Source organism: Theropithecus gelada, chromosome 9 (assembly GCF_003255815.1).
Source record: "Theropithecus gelada isolate Dixy chromosome 9, Tgel_1.0, whole genome shotgun sequence".
NCBI classification, from domain to species: Eukaryota; Metazoa; Chordata; class Mammalia; order Primates; family Cercopithecidae; genus Theropithecus; species Theropithecus gelada.
Genome location: NC_037677.1, coordinates 67,480,975 through 67,505,123, shown reverse-complemented (window position 1 = coordinate 67,505,123; position 24,149 = coordinate 67,480,975). Strand labels below are relative to the sequence as shown.

Sequence of the window (24,149 nt, the reverse complement as noted above, 5' to 3'; positions counted from 1 at the left end):
TAGAACTAATAGGAAAATTCAGTAAAGTTTCAGGATTCAAAGTCAACATACAAAAAATCAGTTGAGTATCTATACATTAATGATGAACTACAAATCAATAAAATAATTCTATTTACAATAGCTACATAAAGAACAAAATACTTAGGAATAAATCTAACTGGAAAGATGTAAGATCTGGATACTAAAAACCAGAAATAATTGATGAAAGAAATTTAAGAAGATATAAAGAAATGGAAAGATATCTGTGTTCGATGATTGGAAGAATTAATATTGTTCAAATGTTTGTACTACCCTAAGTGATCTATAAATTCACTGCAATCTTTATCAGAATCCCAATGGCATTTTTTTACAGAAATAGAAAAAAACTGTAAATTATATGGAACCACAAAATACAGCAAATAACCAAAGCAATTTTCAGCAAGAACAAGCCTAGAGGCTTCACACTGCCTGATTTTGAAATTACATCACAGAGGTATAGTAATCAAAACAATATGGTACTGGCATAAAAACAGACACATAGACCAGTGGAATAGATTAGAGACCCCAGAAATAAACCCTTGCATATACACATTTGTTATAAAAGCTCTTTCTTGAGAAAAGCAACAAAGAACTGCAACAAATGACTGAAATTATACTTTTGTTCAGGCTTTCAAATGTTTGCCTTTGAATTCATGATTTCTAGGCAGCATCTGGCAGAAACTGAAATAATGATTATTATTTATTGGCAGTTGACAGTATATTCCACTCAGAGAGGCAAAGACTTAAATGGAAAGATAGCTGTCAACTCTTTAACATCCACAAAGGTTGGTTAATAGGCAAAGGCCATAAACTTAAGTATTCGCTTAAGAGCACAACCATGAATTATTCCTGGAATGCTGACAGGCAGTTTTGCAGTCATGGCTGTAATATTCCCTTCAATTTTTGGCCCATTTCTCCTAGGATGCCCCCATGCTAGAGTTTGCTTTTCTATACCAGAACTCCTATACTTTGGATTACCCATGAAATATTTCTTATTACACAACAATATATTCTGAAAAAATACAGTAACACCATATAAGCCTCTGAAAACTCATTACAGGTGTTTTTCTTTCCTTCTACTTAAAAAAAAAATTGGTGGGGATAAGTAGCCTCAAAGTGTCTTAGGAAATGAGTTCCAGTGCTTGCTTCAAGGCCTTCAAAAGAAACTGCACCATAAGCAAAGAAACTGTTCACCACAGTTCCTTCCAGACTTATACTAAGCCAGTCTACCTATTAAGTAACCTCTCTGGCCTCCACTTTCCACCAACATAATTCAAATGTCTTCAACATCACCACCAAAAATATTCAATAGCACCTCTATGTGAGACAGAGTAAGTGTACATTCCCTTAGGTCACTACGTGACCCAGAACTAAAGTCTTTGGGAAATGTTCACTTCTTATTCAATGATTCATTTGTAGCTAATAACTTGCCAGATTAGAAAAATGACTTGAGATAGTACAAAGTCATTGTTGATATGGTAATAAATAATGAAAACCAAAGTAGACAAAAGAAGCAAATTTAACAACCAGGCTAATACAGTTGCTGAGATAGAACCTCAAATTTATTTTGAACTCACCTATACTAACAACCTAAAGAGGAACACATTAAGTTACATAATTTATTTAACTGATTAAAGATCTGATATTCAGAAAAATGGTTTTTCATGATAGTAAATTCTTTAAAAATTAAGTATATTGCCTTGGATCCTACACGAAGGTTTTAATACAAAATATTAGTTTAAAGAAAATAAGAACATATACCTTGAAATAATCCAATTCTTTAAATTCAGTCAAATTGTTTTTTCTAGTATCACTCATGTGTGTGTTCAAGGGACCATATATTGCTCTAATATCTTGAAATATACACTTTTATACCCAGACACCACCCATAAAAATCAGCCTTTTAATTTTTAGTCAAAAGCTTTGACTACTAGACTTTTTGAAAATATTATGCCAAAATTGCATAACACATTGATCCATCATTTTTTACCTCAGGGAGTTCCTGTTAAGTAAATAAGGATGTTAAATGATTTGGCGAGAATTGTATTTTAACTTCTTCCCCCTCTTTGCTGTGTAATCTTACAAAACCCACAAAATCTCTCTTGATATCAAACCTAACCAAGTATGATACAGAAATTGTAAAGCTTGTTTTAATAATAAAGTGATACATAAATGTCAAGTAATATTGACATCCTTTCTAATGGAGCTAAGGCCTTGAATTATGAAATAGCAAGCCCTAAATATATGACAGTCAAAAGCATTGTAGACTTAAATGTTGAAAAGTAAGATTCCTGGGATATTTTCTTTATCACATCTTTTATAGCAAGGGGTAGTAGAAAAGTCTATGTTCTTTGGAGAATTATATAATTATGAATAAATTAAACTCTGACTGATGAAATAATTCTAAAACCAAGAAAATTATTAGTGTTCACATCCTAAAGCATTTTTTTTTTTTTTTGGTTCTTTAACTTTGGAGTAGTTACCTAAAATATCTGAATTTCTTCTTCTTTATAATAAAATGAGTCCAATAATGTGTATGTCACAAGACCACTGCAAGAATTAAACATGGTAGCTCCAGGAAAGCACCTGCCAGATCTCAGAGGCATGAGTAGAGGTCATCTTTTCCTCTATAAACTTTTTTACCAAGCACACAACCATAGCATGCCCAGAAGGTATCTATATGTTCAAAAGTAGATTCATTACTTTAATGTACCTTTCAAAGAGCAGAAATTGGAAAATTGAAAAAAAAGGTAGTTTATTTTGTGAGGCATCTAACTCATGTTGCCCTCCATTCGGCAAAAAGTAGAATTTTGGCAGGGCGCGGTGGCTCTGGCTAACACGGTGAAACCTCGTCTGAGGCAGGAAAACGGCGTGAACCCAGGAGGCAGAGCTTGCAATGAGCTGAGATCCGGCCACTGCACTCCAGCCTGGGCGACGGAGCGAGACTCCGTCTCAAAAAAAAAAAAAAAAAAAGTAGAATTTTATTGTGCTATAAGTACAGTTATTTTATTTCTGCATAAGCATGACAGAGATTAAAGTTACTTTTAAAACAATAAACTATGCAATATCATATTGATACCTTGCTACTTACTAGAAGCAACATTTGACTCTCAAGTTCCCCAAAACCAGTTCATTCTTCCTATGGAGCAATTACCTTATAGCTTCTGGATCTCAATGTAGTTCTGTTTCAGCTCCCTAGACCCAGTTTCTGCACACTGTCTGTTATACTAACCATCTGTAATGGTAAGACTGCTTAGATTGTTTTAAATTATCCTTGTCCCATTCTCCTTGTGTAATCCAAAATGACAAATCTTATTTTATAGAATATTGCTAACAAATGCAGCCTTAGAACAGAAAAAAATAGAAAGTATAGAATGAAAAAATAATGACTATTGGTGTACATATAATAGACTTAGTGACATTTATGCTTAAGTCTAGTTCATTGCTTTTTAACATTGCCTTTCCCAGATCACTGCTCCAACCAGCTTATACACTCCAAGAAACCTGGAGTGAACTGCCAGTCCTAAACTTTTGGTTCAGTGTAGATATGAAGTTAGAATACTCTCCTCTTGAACACAATGGAGAAAACCTCTCTAAATCTAAATTGGGATGTAGGAGACACTAGCATTTTCAGTTACGACACATAAAATGAGAGTCCAGAGACTTTTATTTATAGAACTATAATTTGTAATCTTGATTGTAGTACAAGGAAGAGCATAAATGATTGCTTAGATTTGTATAAGGTCTTTTGGTTGGAAAACTTGTCATGACTGGGTATAGAAGTTCTTAGGACCTACGGGCATGGGTAATTTTCATATTAACCCTCAAGACAAGGTTCTGGGGAGAAATAGTCAGACATTCTCCATTTGGTTAAACATCCTGCCTCAAATGACATTTCATTTCAGCCTCACATTTAAAATGACATTTAAAAATAATGTTATGAGCAAAATATTTTTCAGTACTAACATTACCTTCTGAATTACATAAAAGTATCTTAAGTTTTAAAGCTTTTTAAAAAAAATCTGTTTATGTATTTGAGGTTAATCTAAGTGTGAACCACCCACAAGTCCAGGGTATCTTATTTACTTACTTATTAATAATAGTGAGAGCTCATACTAATATTTAGCTCCACAAGCTTGAGTTCACTGTATAAAAACATACTTTAGAAAATGCTGCTAGATTTGCTTAAAAACCTACTGCACTATGTAGATTCTGAAGACAAAAGGCAATATTGAAAAATTACCGTGATACCAACACTAGACACATTCAACAAAAAAGGAAACCACAGACCAATATATCTGACACACATAGATGCAAAAATTTTCAACAAAGTATTACCAAACAAAAACCAACAATACATTAAAAAGACACTCACCATGATCAAGTAGGATTCATCCCAGGGATGCAAGAATCTTTCAACATATGCAAATCAAAAAATGTGATACAGCATTTCAACAGAATCAAGGACAAAAACTCTATGATCCTTTCAATAGATATTGAAAAAGCTCTTGATAAAATTCCATATCCCTTTATACAAATCTTCAACAAATTTTGCATAGAAGAAATATACCTCAACACAATAAAGGCCATATGTGACAAACCTACAGCAATCATGGTAAATGGGGAAAACTGTAAGCCTTTTCACTAAGATCTGGAACTAGTCTACAATGCCCACTTTTGCCAATTTTATCCAACATAGTACTGGAAGTTCTAGTCACAGCAACTAGGCAAAAGAAAGAAAGAAAGGGCGCACAAATTAAAAAGGAAGAAAGTCAAATTATCCTTCTTTGTATGTAGCATGATTTTATATTTAGAAAGGCGTACTTCACCAAAAAACTCTTAGAATAGATTAATAAATTTAGCAAAGCTGCAGGATACAAAACCAAGACACAAAAATTAATAGTGTGTCTGCAAACTAACAGTGATCAATCTGAAACAAAATCAAGAAGGCAGTAACATTTACAATAGCTAAAAATATATATTACACATAGGAATAAATTTAATGAAGAAGTGAAAGGTGTTTGCAAATAAAACCATAAAACACTGATGAAATAAGTTGAAGAGGACACAAAAAAATGGAAACATATTCTATGCTCATAGATTTGAAGAATTATTCTCAAAATGTGTCTATTACCTACAGTGATCTACAAATTCAGTAGAATCCTTATCAAATATTAATGATATTCTTCAGGTAATTACAAAAATAAATCCTAAAATGTGTATGGACCCACAAAAGACTGAAGAGTTAAAGCAATCCTCAGTAAAAAATGCAAAGCTTGACATCGTACTACATGGTTTTCAATTGTACTACAAAGCTATAGTAACTAAAACAGCATGGTACTAGCATGAGAAAAGACACATAGAACAATGGAACAGAATAGATAATACAGAAATAAATCTACACTATTACAGCCACTGATTTTTGACATGGGTGCCAAAAGCATACATCAGGGAAAGACAATCCCTTTAATAAACGGTGCTGAGAATATTGGATATTCATATGCAGAAGAATAAAAGTAGATTCCCATCTTTCACCACATACAAAAATCAAATCAAAATGGATTAAAAACATAAACATAAGATCTGAAACTATGAAACTTCTAGAAGACAACATTGGGAAAACATTATAGGACACTGGTCTGGGCAAAGATGTTTTTAGGTAAGCAAAGGTGAAAAAAGCAAAAATAGATCAATGGGATCATATCAAGTTAAAAAAGCTTCTGCATAGCAAACAAAACAATTAACAAAGTAAAGAGACAATCTACAGAATGGCAGAAAATATTTTTAAAACTATCCATTCAACAAGGAATTAATAATGAGAACTTACAAGGAACTAAAACAGTTCAGTAGCAAAAACAAAGAATAAAAATAAAAACAAAAAATCCAATTAACAAATGGGCAATAATCCCCATGCTAACACCACCACCAGTGTGACTGCATGCACAGTCGCCAGCAGGGGCCCCCCATTCCTGAGTCATGCTGCCTCCACCACTGTGGTGGTGAATGCCCTCATGGAGGCAGGTGCACTGATACCCATTAGCACCCTGCTGCAGCCGATAAGCCTGCACCTGCCATGCTGTGGCTGCCACTGCTGCTGACACATGCGAATGAGGACAGATCCTGCTGTCACCACAGTACGAAATGCTTTGGCTGACACCACCCATCAGAGAGTACTGACTAGAATTCTGGTAATACCTCGGCCCCCCTACTGTAGTAGATTTCTAGCCTCAAGGAGCCAAAGGACACTGTCAGGGTACCATTCCACTCCCCTAGAGTTACAGCACCCAGTACTGGAGCTGAGAGCTAAGTTTTCGCTCCCTAAAATCTTCCAGAAACAAAGCCAGTTGGCAGAATTCACTTCATACCATAATCAAACCCTAAGGGTCATCAAAAAGGATAAAAGAAAAAAAAAATCCAAAGGTCAACAACTTCAATGACCAAAGAAACACTAGTCCACAAAGATGAAAAACAACCAACACAAGAACTCCAACAACTCAAAAAGCCAAAGTGCCTTTTGTCCTAAAAATGACCACATCACCTCTCCAGCAGGGGTTCTGAACTAGGCTGAGATGGTGGAAATGACAGAAATAGAATTCAGAATATGGATAGGAACAAAGATCATTAAGATGCAGGGGTACATTGAAGCCCAATCCAAGGAAGCTAAGAATCAGAATAAAACAATACAGAAACTGACAGACAAAATAGCCAGTATAGAAAAGAATGTAAGCAACCTGATAGAGCTGAAAAGCACACTAAAAGAATTTCATATGCCATCACAAGCATTAACTGCAGAATAGACCAAGTCGAGGAAAGAATCTCAGATGTTGAAGACTGGCTTTATGAAATAAGACAGTCAGAAAAGAATAGAGAAAAAATAATGAAAAGGAATTAATAAAACCTAGGAGAAATATGAGATTATGTAAAGAAACAAAATCTATGACTCATTGGTGTCCCTGAAAGAGATGGAAATAATATAAGCAACTTAGAAAACATATTTCAGGATATCATCCATGAGAACTTCTCCAGCATAGCTAGAGAGGCCAACATTAATATTCAGGAAATGTGAAGAATCCCAGTAAGCTACTTCACAAGAAGATCACCCCAAGACATATAATCATCAGATTCTTCAAGGTCGAAATGAAAGAAAAAATGTTAAAGGCTGCTAGAGGGAAAGGCCAGGTAACCTAGAAAGGGAAGCCCATCAGACTTACAGTGGAGCTTTCAGCAGAAACCCTACAAGCCAGAAGAGATTGGGGGCCAATATTCGATATTCTTGTAGAAGGGAAATCTCAACCCAGAGTTTCGTATCCAGCCAAAATAAGCTTCCTAATTGAGGTAGAAATAAGATTCCTTCCATACAAGCAAATACTGATGGAATTTCTTGCCACCAGACCTGCCTTACAAGAGCTCCTGAAGGAAGCACTAAATGTGGAAAGACTGTTACCAGCCACTACAAAAACACACTTAAGTATACAGACCAGTGACACTACAAAGCAACCACACAAACAAGTTTGCATGATAACCACCTAACATCATGATGACAGGATCGAATCCACACATACCAATACTAACCTTAAATGTAAATGGGCTAAATGCCCCAATTAAACACAGAGGGGCAAGCTGAATAAAGAACCAAGACTCAACTCACATGCAATGACACCCATAGGCTCAAAATAAAGGAATGGAGAAAAATTTACCAATCAAATGCAAAACAGAAAAAAGGGAGGTTGCAATCCTAATTTCAGATAAAACAGACTTTAAACCAAAGATCAAAAAAGACAAAGAAAGACACTGTATAACAGTAAAGGGTTAAATTCAACAAGAAGACCTCACTATCCTGAATATATATGCACCCAACACAGAAGCATCCAGATTCATAAAGAAAGTTCCTTGAGACCTTCAGAGTCGTAGACTCTCATGCAATAATAGTGGGAGACTTCAACACCTCACTGACAGTATTAGATCACTGAGGCAAAAAATTAACAAAGATTCTTAGGACCTGAATTCAGCACTGGATCAAATGGACCTGAGAGACATCTGCAGAACTCTCCACCCCAAAGCAAGAGAGAATACATTCTTCTTATCACTACATGGCACATACTCTGAAATAAACCATATAATCAGACATAACACACTCCTCAGCAAATGCAAAATAACTGAAATCATAACAATCACTCTCTCAAACTACAGCACAATCAAATTAGAAATTAAGCCTAAGAAATTCACTTAAAACCATATAATTGCATGCAAATTAATTATATGAATAACCAGCTCCCGAATGGCTTTTGGGTGAATAATGAAATTAAGGCAGAAATCAACAAGTTCTTTGAAACAAATGAGAACAAAGATACCACATACCAGCATCTCTGGGACACACCTAAGACAGTATTAAGAGGACAATTTATAGCACTGAATGTCCACATCAAAAAGTTAGAAAGATCTCAAGTTAACAACCTAACATCACAACTAAAAGAAGTAGGGAACCAACAGAAAACCAAACACAAAGCTGGCAGAAGAAAAGAAACAAATCAGCCCAAATCAGAGCTGAATTGAAGGAGACTGAGACACCAAAAAGCATTCAAAAGATCAACGAATCCAGGAGTTGGTTTTTTGAAAAAATTAATAAATTAGATAGACCTTTAGCTAGACTATTAAAGAAGAAAGGAGAGAACATTCAAATAAACACAATTAAAAATGACAAACAGGATATTACCACTGACCCCACAGAAATACAAATAATCATCAGAAAACACTACGACCACCTCTATGCACATAAACTAGAAAATCTCGAAGATGTGGATAAATTCCTGGACACAGGCACCCTGCCAAGACAGAGCCAGGAAGGAATTGAATCCGTGAACAGACTAATAACGAGCTCTGAAATTGAATCACTAATAAATGGCCCACCAACCAAAGAAAATTCAGGACCAGATGGATTCAAAACTTCATTTTACCAGATGTCCAAAGAAGAGCAGGTATCATTTCTCCTGAAACTATTCCAAAAAGTTGAGGAGAATGGACTCCTTCTAACTCTCTAACTCATTCTATGAGGCTACCATCATCCTGATACCAAAACCAGGCAGAGACAACAACAACAACAAAAAAAAAAAAAAAAAAAAAAGAAGAAGAAAGAAAGAAAAGAAACTTCAGGCCAATATCTTTAATGAATTTTGAAGCAGAAATCCCGAACAAAATACCTGCAAACTGAATCCAGCAGCACATCAAAAAGCAAATGCACCACGATCAAGTAGGTTTCATCCCTGGGATGCAATGTTGATTCAACTCAATACATGTGATTTATCACATAAGCAAACTAAAGACAAAAACCACATGATTATCTCAATAGATGCAGAAAAGGCTTTCAATAAAATTCAATATCACTTTTATGTTAAACACTCTCAATAAACTAGGTATTGAGAAAACATACTTCAAAATAATAACAGTCATCTATGACAAACACACAGTCAACATTAAACTGAATGGGCAAAAGTGGGAAGCACTTCCTTGAAAACCAGCACAAGATAAGGATGCTCTGTCTTACCATTCCTTATCCAACATAGTATTGGAAGTCCTGGCCAGAGCAATCAGGGAAGAGAAATAAATAAAGGACATGCAAACAGGAAGAGGGAAAGTCAAATTATTCCTGTTTGCAGATGACATGATCCTATATCTAGAAAATTCCACAGTATCAGCTCAAAACTTAAGCTGATAAAAGAAAACTTCAGCAAAGTCTCAGGGTACAAAACTAATGTACAGAAATCACTACCATTCCTATACATCAACAATAGTCAAGCCAAGAGCCAAATCGGAAATGCAATCCCATCCACAATTGCCACAGAAAGAATAAAATATCTGGGAATACAGGTAATCAGGGAGGTGAAAGGTCTCTATAATGAGAATTACAAAACACTGCTCAAAGAAATCAGAGATGACACAAACAAATGGAGAAACATCCCATGCTCATGAATAGGAAGAATCAAAATTCTTAAAATGACCATACTGCCCAAAGCAATTTATAGATTCAATGCTATTCCTATTAAACTACCAATGACACTCTTCACACAATTATAAAAAGACTATTTTAAAATTCATATGGAACAAAAACAGCCCAAATACCCAAGACAATCCTGTGTAAAAAGAGTAAAGCTGATGGCATCATGCTACTAGCTTCAAACTTTACTATAGCACTACAGTAAACAAAACAGCACACCAAAATAAAAACAGCGACCAATGGAATAGAATAGAGTATCCAGAAATAAGGCTGCACACCCGCAACCATCTGATCTTCAAAAAAAACCTGACAAAAAACAAGCAATGGGGAAAGGACTCCCTATTCAATAAACGGTGTTGAGATAACTGGCTAGCCATATGCAGAAGGTTGAAACTGGACCCCTTCCTTACATCATATACAAAAATTAATTCAAAATGGATTAAACATTTAAATGTATAACCCCAACCTATAAAATCCCTGGAAGACAACCTAGGCAATACCATGTTGGACACAGGAATGGGCAAAGATTTCATGACAAAGACACTAAAAGCAATTACAACCAGAAAAAATTGACAATTGGGATATAATTAAACTAAAGAACTTCTGCGCAACAGAAGAAACATTCAACAGAGTATAATAGACAACTTACAGAATGGGAGATAAATTCTGCAAACTATACATCTGACAAAGATCTATTATCTTTTTTCTTTTTCTTTTTTTGAGACAATCTCACTGTGTCACCCAGGCTGGACGGCAGTGGTGCAATCTCAGCTCACTGTAACCTCTACCTCTCAGTTTCAAGTCATCCTCCCACCTCAGCCTCCCAAGAAGTTGGGACTACAAGTATGTGCCACCATGTCTGGCTAATTTTTTGTTTGTTTGTTTGTTTTTTGTTATTTTTAGTAGAGATGAACTTTCACCATGTTGGCCAGGCTGGTCTCAAACTCCTGACCTCAAGCGATCTGCCCTCCTCGGCCTCCCAAAGTGCTGGGATTACAGTTGTGAGCCATCACACCTAGCCAGAGGTCTATTATCTAGTATCTATAAGAAACTTATATAAGTTTACAAGAAACAAAAAAGCAACCCCATTAAAAAGTGGGTAAGGGACATGAACACTTTTCTAAAGACGACATACATGTGGCCAAAAAAAATATGCAAAAAGCTCAACATCACCTATCATTAGAGAAATACAAATCAAAACCACAATCCGATGCCATCTCATACCAGTTAGAATGGCTATTACTAAAAAGTTAAAAAGTAAGATGCTAGCAAGGTTGCAGAGAAAAAGGAACAACTTACACACTGTTAGTGGGAGTGTAAATTATTTCAACCATGTGGAAAACAGCATGGCGAATCCTCAAAGACCCAAATATAAAATACCATTTGACCCAACGATCCTAGTGCTGGGTATATATCCAAAGGAATATAAGTCATTCTATCATAAAGACACATGCATGTGTATGTTCATTGCAGCACTACTCACTATAGCAAAGACAAGGAATCAATGCACATGTCCATCAGTTGGTAGACTGGATAAAGAAAATGTGGTACCTATACACTATAGAATACTCTGCAGCTATAAAAAAGAATGAGATCATGTTCTTTGCAGTAACATAGGTGGAGCTGGAGGCCATTATTCTTAGCAAACTAACATGGAACAGAAAACCAAATACTGCAAGTTCTTACCTATAAGTGGGAGCTAAATGAGGAACACAGATGGACACATAGAGGGCAACAACAGACACTAGTGCCTGCTGGAAGGTAGAGGGTGGGAGGAGGAAGAGGATTAGGGAAAATAACTAATGGGTACTAGGCTTAATACCTGGGTGACAAAATAATCTCCAGGAATATACTTCATGTGTATCTTTTGAGTAGCCTCTAGTTTGTGTGTAAAAATGCCCATGGGGCTATGGTCCTGGAGCAAACGCTTCAGGCCACATGACATGAGCTTACCCTATATAACAAACCCACACGTGTACACTTGAACTTAAAGAAGTTTTTAAAAAAGCCATATAGTAACTATTTTAGGTTAGATGGATGGTCTCTTTCCTTGTTGTATGAAAGCAACTGTAGACAATACGTAAAGGAACTCACATGGCTGTGTTTCAATAACAGTTTATTTAGACATGTTGGGGAAAAAAATGGCCCAAAGACCTGAATAAACATTTCTCAAAAGAAGACATAACTAGTCATCAAGGAAATTCAAATCAAACCACAATGAGATATAATCTCAGGCCAATTCAAATAGCTGTTATTAAAAGGACAAAAAATAACACTAGCAAGGATGTGGAGAATGCTCGTACACTGTTGGTGGGAATATAAAGTCATACAGCAAATATGGAAAACTGTATGGAGGTTTCTCAAAAAACTAAAAATAGAAGTACCATATGATCCAGCAATCCCAATGCTGGGAATATACCCCCAAACAAAGGAAATCAGTATGTTAAAGAGGTATCTGTACTCCCATGTTTATTGCAGCACTGTTCACAATAGCCAAAATATGGAGTCAACCTAAGTGTTCATTAACAGATGAATAAATAAAAAACATGTGGTATATGTGTATATATATACACGCACACATACAATGGAATATTATTCAGCCACAAAAAATGAAATCCTGTCTTTTGCAGCCATACAGATTGAACTGGAGGTCATTATGTTAAATGAAATAAGCTGGGCATGGAAAGACAAATATTGCATGTTCTTACTCACTAAAACTGTGGATCTCATGGAGGTAGAATGGTGGTTACCAGAGGCCGGAAAGAGAAGAGGGGGCAGTAAAGAGAAGTTGGTTAATGGGTACAAAAATACAGTTAGATAGAAAAAGTAAGTTCCGCTATTAGATAGTACAATAGGAAAATTATAATTGACAATAATTTATTATATGCTTCAAATAGCTAGAAGTGAAGAATTGTAGAGTCTCCAACACAAAAAAAGATAAATATTTGAGGTGATGGATATTCCAATTACCCTGATTTGATTATTACACATTGTTTATGTATCCAAATATCATATGTATCCCCAAAATATATATAACTATGATATACCAATTAATAAACATGCAAATGAAGAAAAAATAACTGATAGTAAAAAGTATGGTAGGACTTTATGGTAAAAGTCTGCAAGAGGAGCTTCGCAGTGATTCTCTTTTCCACAATTAGGTTTACTTTTCAATTTAAGGGGGAAAAAATCTAGGAATGTAGCTTCTGGCCCCTGCCCTCTCCTCATTTCTCACAATGCCGCTGAAACTATTATTTTGTTAAGATGACTGCTTACTCCCTAATTTCCAAATTGTCAGTACTCATCCCTCTGGACCTCAGTGGAGTATCTGGCTTAGATCATCACCGTGCTGAAATGCTCCCATTTGCTAGGCTTCCAGCAAGTCACACTTCCCTGACTTTCCTCTTACTTTGCTCATTGTTCTTTTTGGGGTCCCTCTGCCTTTTCTTTCCCAGATGTGTTTTCTTAAGGTTATGCCTTTGATTCTTTTATTTTTATTTTGCTCTTAGCAATCTCATCCCACATTTATGGTTCTAATTATCACATCTATATGAATGGCTACCATAATCTAGTGATGACATCTCAAGTTCCTGTAGTTTTATTTTCTGTTATCTCAACGTGGATCTTCTGGTAGTAACTTAAATATATTCATTTCTGTCCTAAAGTGTCCCTTCATTTTGTTTCCAATTTCTTCTAATAGAACCACTGTCTTCCCAGGTACTGGACTATAAACCTCAAATTCATTCCCTTTCGCCTCCATTATCACAATCATCTAATTTGTTTTCAATTTCTGATCAATTTATATTATCCATTTGCAATTTGTCCCATCTTAAAAATTTTTATTCTTACATCTCTTATTCAGGCCCTGACTTCTGCATGTAATATTTAATTATCTTTTAGCAGGTCATGCCTCTCCCTTTTGCAATTCAGTTGACACAGAATTTTCAAATCAATCTTCCAAAAGCACAGCTGTGATGATGTCACTGTCCTACTCAAAACCTGTAGTGACTAAACCAAATCTATGAAACCGATCTTAAACCACTTCACTTGGCACTAAGGGCTACAACTTATCTTTCCACAGACCTTGCTCTCCCACTGGTTCTTAAATGGGGCAACACCACTTTACTAGGAGGCTTATGGAAATGTGTGAAGGCACTTTTGGTTATTAGAAAGACTGGACTGGGGGAGGTGCCGACTCTGAGCTTTTGGGCCTCCCCAGAAAAGGCTGAGCCCCACCACTGTGACTGTATCACACAACAAAGAATTGTTCCACCCAAAATCCAAGCAAGCCTCCTGTAAAGAAACAACATGGCTTAGACAGACTTGACTGCTTACTTTTTCAATTTCTATTATACGTTTTTCCAGCTCCTCTGCCTAGAATGCCCTTTTCATATTTTCCCAAATGTGGAAATCTTGCTTCTCCTTTAAGGCTCATGGAAAATGACACTTTTCTGTGGGCTCTCCCTGTATCGCCTGACATGAATCCAATTCTCAGGCCATTTCCACCGATTCCTCTCAAACACCACTTCCTTTCTATCTGGATAATAAATTTCCCTTTTGATTATAAACTTAATGTCAGCAAGGCTCTATCTGTATTTTCCTCCATGACTAGAAGAACATTGTACAGGCCAGCACAGATCCTTTATGTTAATGTGCTTAATATCGCAGCACACACCATGATTATAAACGAGGCTGTAAACACTTCGGTTTGTAATTCATTCTGAGATTCTTGCCTTGGCCTGCATCTGAAACCACGCTTATTCTAGGCTACGTACTTTAAAGTCATTATCTAATTTTTTACCGCATTTCCCCACTTGAGTTTGATGGCCATGACTTCTCCACAAATTCTGTTTCTTCTGCCAGGACACACCACCTCCGATTTTCCTTCTAATAAAACTTAGACCTTAAAATTCTTATTTCTCAGAACTGCTCTGTTGAGTACCCCCTAAATCCCCACTCCCTGCCCCTGGCTCACCCTAGCTTCATGGATGCTCCCAGTAGGTGGTCCATAAGTATTTGTTGAATGAAGAGATCCTTGGAGTGAGTGGAAGAAAGTGGCTGTGTAATTGGAACAAGATACAGAGCAATGATAGGATCAAGGCACAGACATTTCCAGTCTTAGTAGCTGTGCTCACAGCTGCACCCAAGCACTGTCTCCCCACATAGATACCACACCATCACTGCAAAGAAACTGGTACTAAACTTACATCTGAAATCACCCTAGTCAGTCTTGAGGATATACCACTCAATTATTATAAACATTTAATAAACAAAATCACCTCATTTAAGTCTTTTTTACATTATGACACTACTGTTGGTTTCCAAAATTTTAAGAGCATTTGTGCCATTCCCTGAAGTGAAAAGAAATAAATTAGGCATAAATTATAAAAGGCCTGATATGGCTCTTACATGATTCTTAAAGAATATGGTCATTTTACATTGAATATTTGGGTCGTATATTGTTTAGCTGCAAACAAAACATCCATCATCATCATCAACAGTAGATGAAAGAAAATATATTTGCTTCCCCAAAGCTTGATACTTAGAAAATTAAGTGCTTTCAGTTCAGAGATATGAGAGCTTCTATATCAGAAAAACAAATAAAAATCCCATACAAATAAGTACATGGTTTTCCATTTGAAAGAAACAGTCTAATGTCCTTACTGAAGTGTGTACTAAATACATCATAACTTAATCAGAACAAGTCGCTGTTTTTGCAAAATAGTCCTGTCTATGCAGAGAGAGATAATGCCAGTCACTTCACATGACTTGTACTTCAACAGACAAAGTGTCGTACTGGGAGTTTTTATCACTTTGATTAGAAATTGAGAGTTTCTACACTCCCAGAAAATGAAGAAGGAAGGGGAATAGTAATGCCTTCCAGCATTTACCTGCCAATGAATATAATCCTAAAAAGGTCATTGAGGTATAATCATTCACTCAGCAAAAATGTACTGAGTACATACTATGTGTCAAGCATTATTCTTAGGATATATCAGCAGAACAAAAATTCCTATCCTCATGGAGTTTATAGCTTTCCATGTTAAAATATGAATACAAGTGACCTCCAGTGCATGCCCTAACCCAAATACTTTGTTCTTTTTATATTTCACACGCTTCTCTAGGGCAATCTTGTCTTTCTTCCCTACTTATCAACACACTCAATATATATCTTTTAGAAATTATAGATTTTCAGTAACAACTTATAAAAATATTATCTCTTTGTAGCCAACCACATCACTGAAAATAAATTAGGTACCTCTGGAAGCTGTTTTAGCCCTGTCAGGTCATTGGATACTACTTGGTGAGAGCAACAGAGATATAACAAAGCAGTACTAGATACTGACTCAAACTAGACAGTGATTGGAAAACTTGATTTATTTTAGAACCACATTTCTCTCTTTCGATTCTGGAAAATCTAAGTACTTAGGAGGGTCTGCCTAATTGAATGTGTGTTCACCACAGGGAAAATACCCTAGGTTTTCATCATGATTTTTGTTAATTAGTGAATCTTATTTATGGAAAGAACACTTAAGATGATCTAATTCTTCTACCTCTCAATAATGAAATTCTCTCTCCAATACATTTGTCAAGGTACACCCTATTTTGCCTTTGTTTAAACACTTCCAGTAATGAGGTGACAGCTCACTATGGCTTAAAACAACTTATTCTTTTTCTGCCTATCCTTTAAACTATGGGCCAAGGACTCAGTATGAAATTCTTGATGAAGACATTCGTGTGCCAAGTATACTGAAAATTTGCTTCTATTTCACAAGCTAAGTATCATAATCATTTTATTTTTCATGTCATACGAATAATGTGCTGGTGTCATAACAAGGTTTGAGGGAGGCACATATCACACATGAGCATGCAAATCCAATGATCACACTTACACTACACAAAGATCAATTATTTCAAAGCTATAAGTCAGTCCCCATATCATGCTACTGACTTATACCATTAAGTCACCTAAATTAGTACTTTTAACTTTCTGGACTTTTCAGGCCACAAATATTTTTCAAAGAAGAAGGAGACACAGGAAAGAGAAGGAACTGACATAGGGTAAGTATATTTTTATTTTTTTATTAGTAAAGTAAAATAATATTTTTATTGATAAATAATTTATTTTTTGCCAAAAATAAAAATGTAAAAAAGACTATTATCTACTTTATTATTTCAGAAATCAAATATTTCTGATAAAGTAGTAAATATAAAACCTCAGAATGAAAAGTTGATTAAATTTCACTATATGAAAAAAAGCTAACTACACTGAGCTACTTTTGCTATAGACCATGAAAATGCTTTCATAGACCCAGGTTTGAAATTTGCTGAACCAGATAGCAAATGTCCCTCTCAAGTTCTGGTACCCCATGTGCATTTGATGTGCAATAGTTTCACTATGCGCTCGTGCAATAGATTGTATTTAAGCTTTAGCTCTGACTTTGTATTTGCCCTTATTTAATTTCAGCTTCTGAGTTTTCAAACATTAGACCATTCTGTCTACCTTTCTCAGTTTTGTGCCTTATGCGAATATAAAATGTTTATTTTTTTCAATATTCTTTCAAGTCACTTGTTAAAATGGAGCAAGGATTAAGCCCTATAGATGGCTTTATCCTTCCACCAGATTGAGTATAACTGTTCACACACCTGTAGTACTCCAGCAAGGCTGTTATCCAGATCACAGTTCTCTCTTTCATAAAATAGACAGATCCATTAGATGATCTCAGGATTGGGTTTCAAAAGGCTTCTAGACCCGCTTTTCACCCAAGGTTTGTTTGTGCCCCCCATTAAAATACCTTGGTCAACTAGTTACTCTCCTTGTGTTAAATGTCTGTAGTGTTGAGAAACGCCAAATCCTGTGTTCTCAATGAAGTTCAATTCCTGTCAGGATAGCTCTGCTAAAAACACTCATCTCTATCTTGAGATAAAATTTGCATTCTTCTAACATCTGCTCACAGGTTGTATTCTGCCCCTCGAGGCCCTTCAGAACAAGTTGTTCACATCATAGTCCTTTAAAGACATAATGAGAGTGATTGTGTTTCTCTAGGTCTTTTCCTGGCTAAAAATTCCCTATTGCTTTTCTGAGGTGTACATATGACATAGTTTCAACTCATGTCACTATTTCAAATATCTCGGCTAAGTATGCTCCAAGTAATAAATCTTTTTTGAAGAGTGATACCTATAACCGGGCAAAGCTTTACAGTTGAGGTCCTTTGTGCACAGTAAGAACCAGAACAACTCAATTCACTGAAACTTAGGTGAATTTAATTGTACTTAACAAATAGAAATTCAGGGCCACCCTATCAGCTCCTTGTGACCCAGAACTTACCTGACTCACTCTAAAATCTATCTAGCCTATGAATTCAGATCTCATACTTTGACAATATCTATACATAAAATAGCTACTGTAAAGGTTTTTGCTTTTCTTTCTTTCTGTCAGTTACAGCTCAAAGTAATTATACTGTCTTTTTTTCATCTTATTAAAAATAAGACACATCATATTAAGAAAAATATCAAGAAGTTGTTGCCAAAATCCTCCCTGCCCTTTATGAACATAGAATGATTTATCATTCTAGTAACCTTCTCTCTCATGTATATACTGAACAAATATTTATTGAACATCCAATATATATTTTCTTTCTCCTAGGTACAGGGGATATTAATAGTGAATAAGGAAGATCAAATCATTGACTTCAGGAACTTTCTTCGTGAGTATGTAATATATATAATAAAGGTAACAAATTAATATAAAATATAACTTCAGGTTGTGATATAGACTCTAAAATAAGCAAGTATGGTAACATAATAAGTCATAGCTGGAGGGGTGATTTAGGGAGAAGGGAGATTGATCTCTGAGAAGATGATATTTAAGCTGAGTCCTCGTAAATTGAACATAAAAGAAATTGTCCATATGGCCATATGGGAAAAGAACACTGGGGAATTACAAAGTGCAAACTCCCTACTAGGTGGAAAGGGGGTTACTGTGTTCTAGAATCACAAAAGGAACTATGTAGAGATCTAGTGGGTGAAAAAATAATAATATGGAGTGGGGTTGGAAGTTAGGCAGTAGGAAAAGCATATAGGTCTGATTAAGCTATAAAAATAGTCTGCATTTTAAAAAGCTAAGGAAAGTGATTTTTCTGATAAACACCTTTAAAACTTTATCTTTTACAGAGATATGAATGTAGGCATGGAGACCATATAGAATGACATTTCTGTAGTCCAAGATAGAAATGATGTTGGCATAGGCTAAGATGTTGACAAACAAGATGGAGAGAAGTATATAGAGTCAAGATAGATTTTTTTTTTTTTTTTTTTTTGCAAAATGATAGGACTTGTTAATAGATTAGGTAGGAAAAACAGCCATTAGATATCATTCCAACATCAACTTCACCAAAGCAGGCATTTTTTATCATTTGTTTTCTTTACTATTTTCTCTCCAGATGCATTAACAGTGCCCACCACACAGTAAATGTTCAATAAATAATGAATGAATGAGTAAAGAAAACCTCCCAGGTTTTTAATCAGAGCTATGAGGTGAATGGCTGTGTCATTAACTAAAACTAGGAACTGAAAGAGAAGTGGAATAAGATGAAGATGGAGAAATTAAAAGTTTCATTTAGGCTATTTTAAGTTTTAGATGTTTTCTAGATATCAAAGTAAAGATACCAAAGGAAAAATTAGGCATATGTGAGTCTGGTTTTTCAGGGGAGATATTTGGTCTGGAGAGAAAAAATTGGAAATCAAAAGCAGTAGAAGATATTCAGAACCACGATGTTTACTAAAATAAATAATTAAAAACCAATATCTCTGAAGGACAACTTTTTAAAAAGATCTGATTATGGAGATACAGTAGTCCTCCATTCTCTGCAGAGCATATGTTCCAAGACCATTCAACAGATGATTAAAACCTCAGATGGTACCAAACCCAGTTATCATCAATGAGAACACATTTTCCGTTCATGTCTTCTGCCCAAAAACTTAATGCCTTTTCCATCTTATCATTCACTGTGGCCATAACTTTTGCAATTTGAGGTGTGACGGCAAAATGAGCATTAATTTCTTTTTACTTCTTCACAATTTCAGAGAGGATCCGTTCTTACCATGGATTTTAGCAACCACAGCATATGATTTTTTTTTTTTTCATATCTGAATTGCCAGAGTCACTACTCTTGTATTTTGGCACCATTATTAAGTAAAATACAGGTTACTTGAACATGAGTACTACGACAGTTGATTGGATAACCACGATGGCCGGTAAATGAGTAACAGGAAGGTGGTATTCACAGCATGAATATGCTAGATAAAGGGATGATTCATGTCCTGGGTGGGACAGAGAGAGATGAAGAAAGGTTTGATCTCAATATGGGGAATTACATGCAATTTAAAACTTCCTATTTTGGGAATTTTTCATTTAATAGTTTTGGTCTACAGTTGACTGAGGGTAACAGAAACCATCAAAAGCAAAACAGCAGGCAAGGAGGATTACTGTAGATGTAACATGTTTATTAATGGAAAGATTCAATATCTGAAAGGGGTCATTCTCTAAAATAAGCTATAATTCAAAAAATTTTAACGTTTTAAATCTAACTTCTAATGTTTTTTCATGATACTTGATAAGTTAATCCCAAAAGTTACATAAAAATTAAGAATGACAGCTATAATTTAAAGAAAAAAAAAAAAACAGGATGAGCCAGCTTGCATAGAAGATATCAGGATTTAATGTAAAACCATGCTTAAAACATTATGCTACTGTTACAGGGATAGAGAAATAGACCAATGGAACAGAATAGAAAGTCCAGAAACTTGTGTACCTTGAAATGTTTCACTTTGTCTATCAACCTATCTTTACATGTGGAACAAACTAAAAATAATTATACATTGTTATATATGTATTATATATATATTTAATGCATCGTATAAACTTGTATATGTGTATGTGTATTTATGTTTATAAGTATATATGAACATGTATACAAATATATATTAGATAATGGAAATATTTGTAAGTCTTCATGGGATATGTGTGAAACAATGGTAGAATTTCACAGTAATTGAGAAAAGATCAACTATTTAATATATGATGGTGGCCCAAATGTCAACACTACAAAATGAAACGATCTCTACCTCATGTTAGACATAAAAATATATTTCAGAAGGAATAAATATCTGTATGTTGAATAATAATACTTTACTCTTTTAACAACATAATGTGGGAAATACGTGACATATTTGTTGGTAGAATGTCTTAACAAGGCACAAAACCACAAACTAGGGCACACAGTAGGTGCTCCATAACTACATATTAAAATAACTAAAAGATAAATCATATGTTTACGTTAAAGTTCTTAAAGTCTGCGACTGAAAAATTATTTTTAAAATTTTTCAAAAGACATGGGCAACAGAGATATTTTTAACAAACCTAAGCAAATTAATTACAAAAAAGACAACCTAACTAAAATTGGAAAATTCGTAAAGGATGTAAGCAAGTCACCGAATTAGAAAGTCAAATAGTCAATAAATATTTGCGAAAAGAATGTTCTCACTAGGAATCAGAAAATTACACATTAAAACCAATGAGAGATACTTAATACTTTCAGATTGAAAAGGCATTTTAAAAAGTGATAACCCTGAGCGTTATCCACAATGTGCAGAGATGAGAACACTTACAGAGTGTTGATGGGAGTATATTTCATTCAACTGCTTTAGAGACCTCGTTGGAGTATTCTGTTCCCTCTGGAGTTTCATAGAAAACTGACATCAGTTGGGAGATCTCAGCTGCAGGTCCTCTAGCCTCCACTTTTCCAGCTTGTTCTTACTTGTTAATCAACATTAAGTCCAAAGACGCAGTTTCTTTCACAGTTTCCTCAATATTCTTACAGATGAAATTGTCAGCAAGGCAAATCAAGAATTTAACACATGCCCTACTTTTTGTAGAATGAGAATCTCAGGAGACATCCAGATAATTAAAGTCCCTAATCTTTGTTATATTTCTCATCCTTATAACATCTGTGGTCTTCATTAGGAAGTATCCATATTATTTCCTGCTTCTTCTCAGACAAGAGTGTTTAAATTGCCCTATGTGTATGTTGATTCATGGCTTCAAAACTATTTGTCATGTAGAAATAATTCCCTAAAAGTGTGTCACTCTTCAGATTTTAAGAAACATCTGAATTCCTGACAAGAAAATATTTCTTAACTTTTTTCAAACACATATCTTTTTTGATAAAAGAAAAAAAGAGTCAATCCTTTCAACCCATTTGAAATTTCAAAATAAATAATCACTAAAAACAAATCAAATCATTTGGACCAAGCACCATTGCCTCAGGAGATTCCAATATGGCCACTTAAGGAATGTCAGTCTTTTTCTCTATTCTCTTTTTAAGAATCACCTTAGGACAATTCAGTCCTCCATGCTTCAAATAAACATTTTGGCCGAGCACGGTGGCTCACACCTGTAATCCCAGCACTTTGGGAGGCCAAAGTGGGCAGATCACTTGAGGTCAGGAGTTTGAGACCAGCCTGGCCAACTTGGTGAAACCCCATCTCTACTAAAAATACAGAAATTAGTCAGGCATGGTGGCGCATGCCTGTAATCCCAGCTACTCAGGAAGAAGAGGTTGCAGTGAGCCGACATTGCGCCACTGCATTCCAGCCTGGGCTACATAGTGAGACTTGGTCTCAGAAAAAAAGAAAAAAAAATAGTGTATTTTCATACGCATAAAAGCATTAGGAATTAATTATATATAATTTTACAGACAAAAAGACAGTAACTTAGTTATCATACCTGTGGACACAAGGTTTCCAAATGATTGGCTGCAATTTTGACAATTTTAATTCCATCTTCATTTGTTGACATGGAACAAGCAAGATTTGCCACCTTAAATACAATCCAAAATAATGAAAATTATTTTAGATTATCAAGGAAATGCAGCAACACTTATACTGAACAAGAACATGTACACATTCATTGAGAATCTCAATGACAAAGAACATTCTCAAAAACATCATTGATATCCATTTTATGAAAGAATTCAGATAATCTATCAAAGCAAATAACAATAGAAGGACCTAGAGAATTGTTTAAAATGAGGAGAGACTAGTGAGTGAATCTGTAAACCCTGTACAGTCTCTTGGTATCAATATCTAACCCATAATAAGAAGCTATTATGAGACTGGAAAAAAAATGTTTATGGATTGAATGCTAATAGGTTTTTGGAATCTCATATGATTGTGATTTATTTTAAATTAGTAATTGGTTTATTATTTCCCAGAGGTCTATTACTCATATTTAAGTTGCATTAAGTATGACTGTATATTTATATGTTTTGTTTGTATCAAATACACTACAAAGCTGAACAAATACAAGATAATTAACTTCTTCCTGCTCTTGATTTTCCACTACAACTTCATGGGTACTGTTTGACATTCCAGCAGTGCATTTGATTCAAGCATTAGTGACACCCAAATTTCTCTTATATTATTGCTTTTGAAATTTACATTTTCTTCCAACAAAATGAGTGCTCTTTTAATTACCATTATGTCCATGACCTAAATCCAAGGTTTATAAATACTTTCTTCCGACCATGAAAGAGCCACGATAAAGAGTGGGAGATTATTTTCCCTTCCTCTGAACCTCACTTTTGTTCAACATTCTTCTTACTAACAGAGTAAGGCTTATGGACAGAGGCAATGTTTTCTCTGATCTATAAAATATATCATTATCTTTATCATTGCAAGGAGATACTTGATCTAACAATAATTTTTCTATCTTTTAAAATATCTCTGTCAATTGTTTTATACTTTAACACATTGCAGTTTTTCCTGCTAAGATCTAAAATACATCCAGTTGTGGAGAAACCACGCATTAGCCACATGCAGTAGAAATAAACAACATATGACTTTGGATCATTATTTTAAGAGTACCACAAAATGTTATTGAAATGGATTTACAGTATTTGCTTTTTTATAACATTTATTTTAATATGCCACCAGTGAAATAACTCCTTGGTTTTCATTCACATATAATGAAATAACAGCCATACATTATTTAACTGTGGAAGGGCATTGTTCACTTCATTAATGTACATGGGGATGGCTTACTTGAAAAGGTCTTTTGTTGGCTTGAAGGTCACCATGC

General features: G+C 35.1%; 1 protein-coding gene and 1 non-coding gene across 2 annotated transcripts in view; both read right to left on the bottom strand.

Annotated features, from left to right (window-relative positions):
• The window catches only part of CTNNA3 (catenin alpha 3), a 1,732,244-nt gene that overhangs the window by 671,895 nt on the left and 1,036,200 nt on the right, over positions 1–24,149 (bottom strand). Inside the window, exon 9 of the mRNA XM_025397086.1 lies at positions 22,797–22,889. Within this exon, the coding sequence (XP_025252871.1) occupies positions 22,797–22,889 (93 nt within the window). The remainder of the gene's footprint in view (positions 1–22,796; positions 22,890–24,149) is intronic.
• LOC112632302 lies at positions 16,814–16,915 on the bottom strand. The gene has a single exon (XR_003121359.1). It is a non-coding gene; the product is annotated as a small nucleolar RNA U13 (small nucleolar RNA).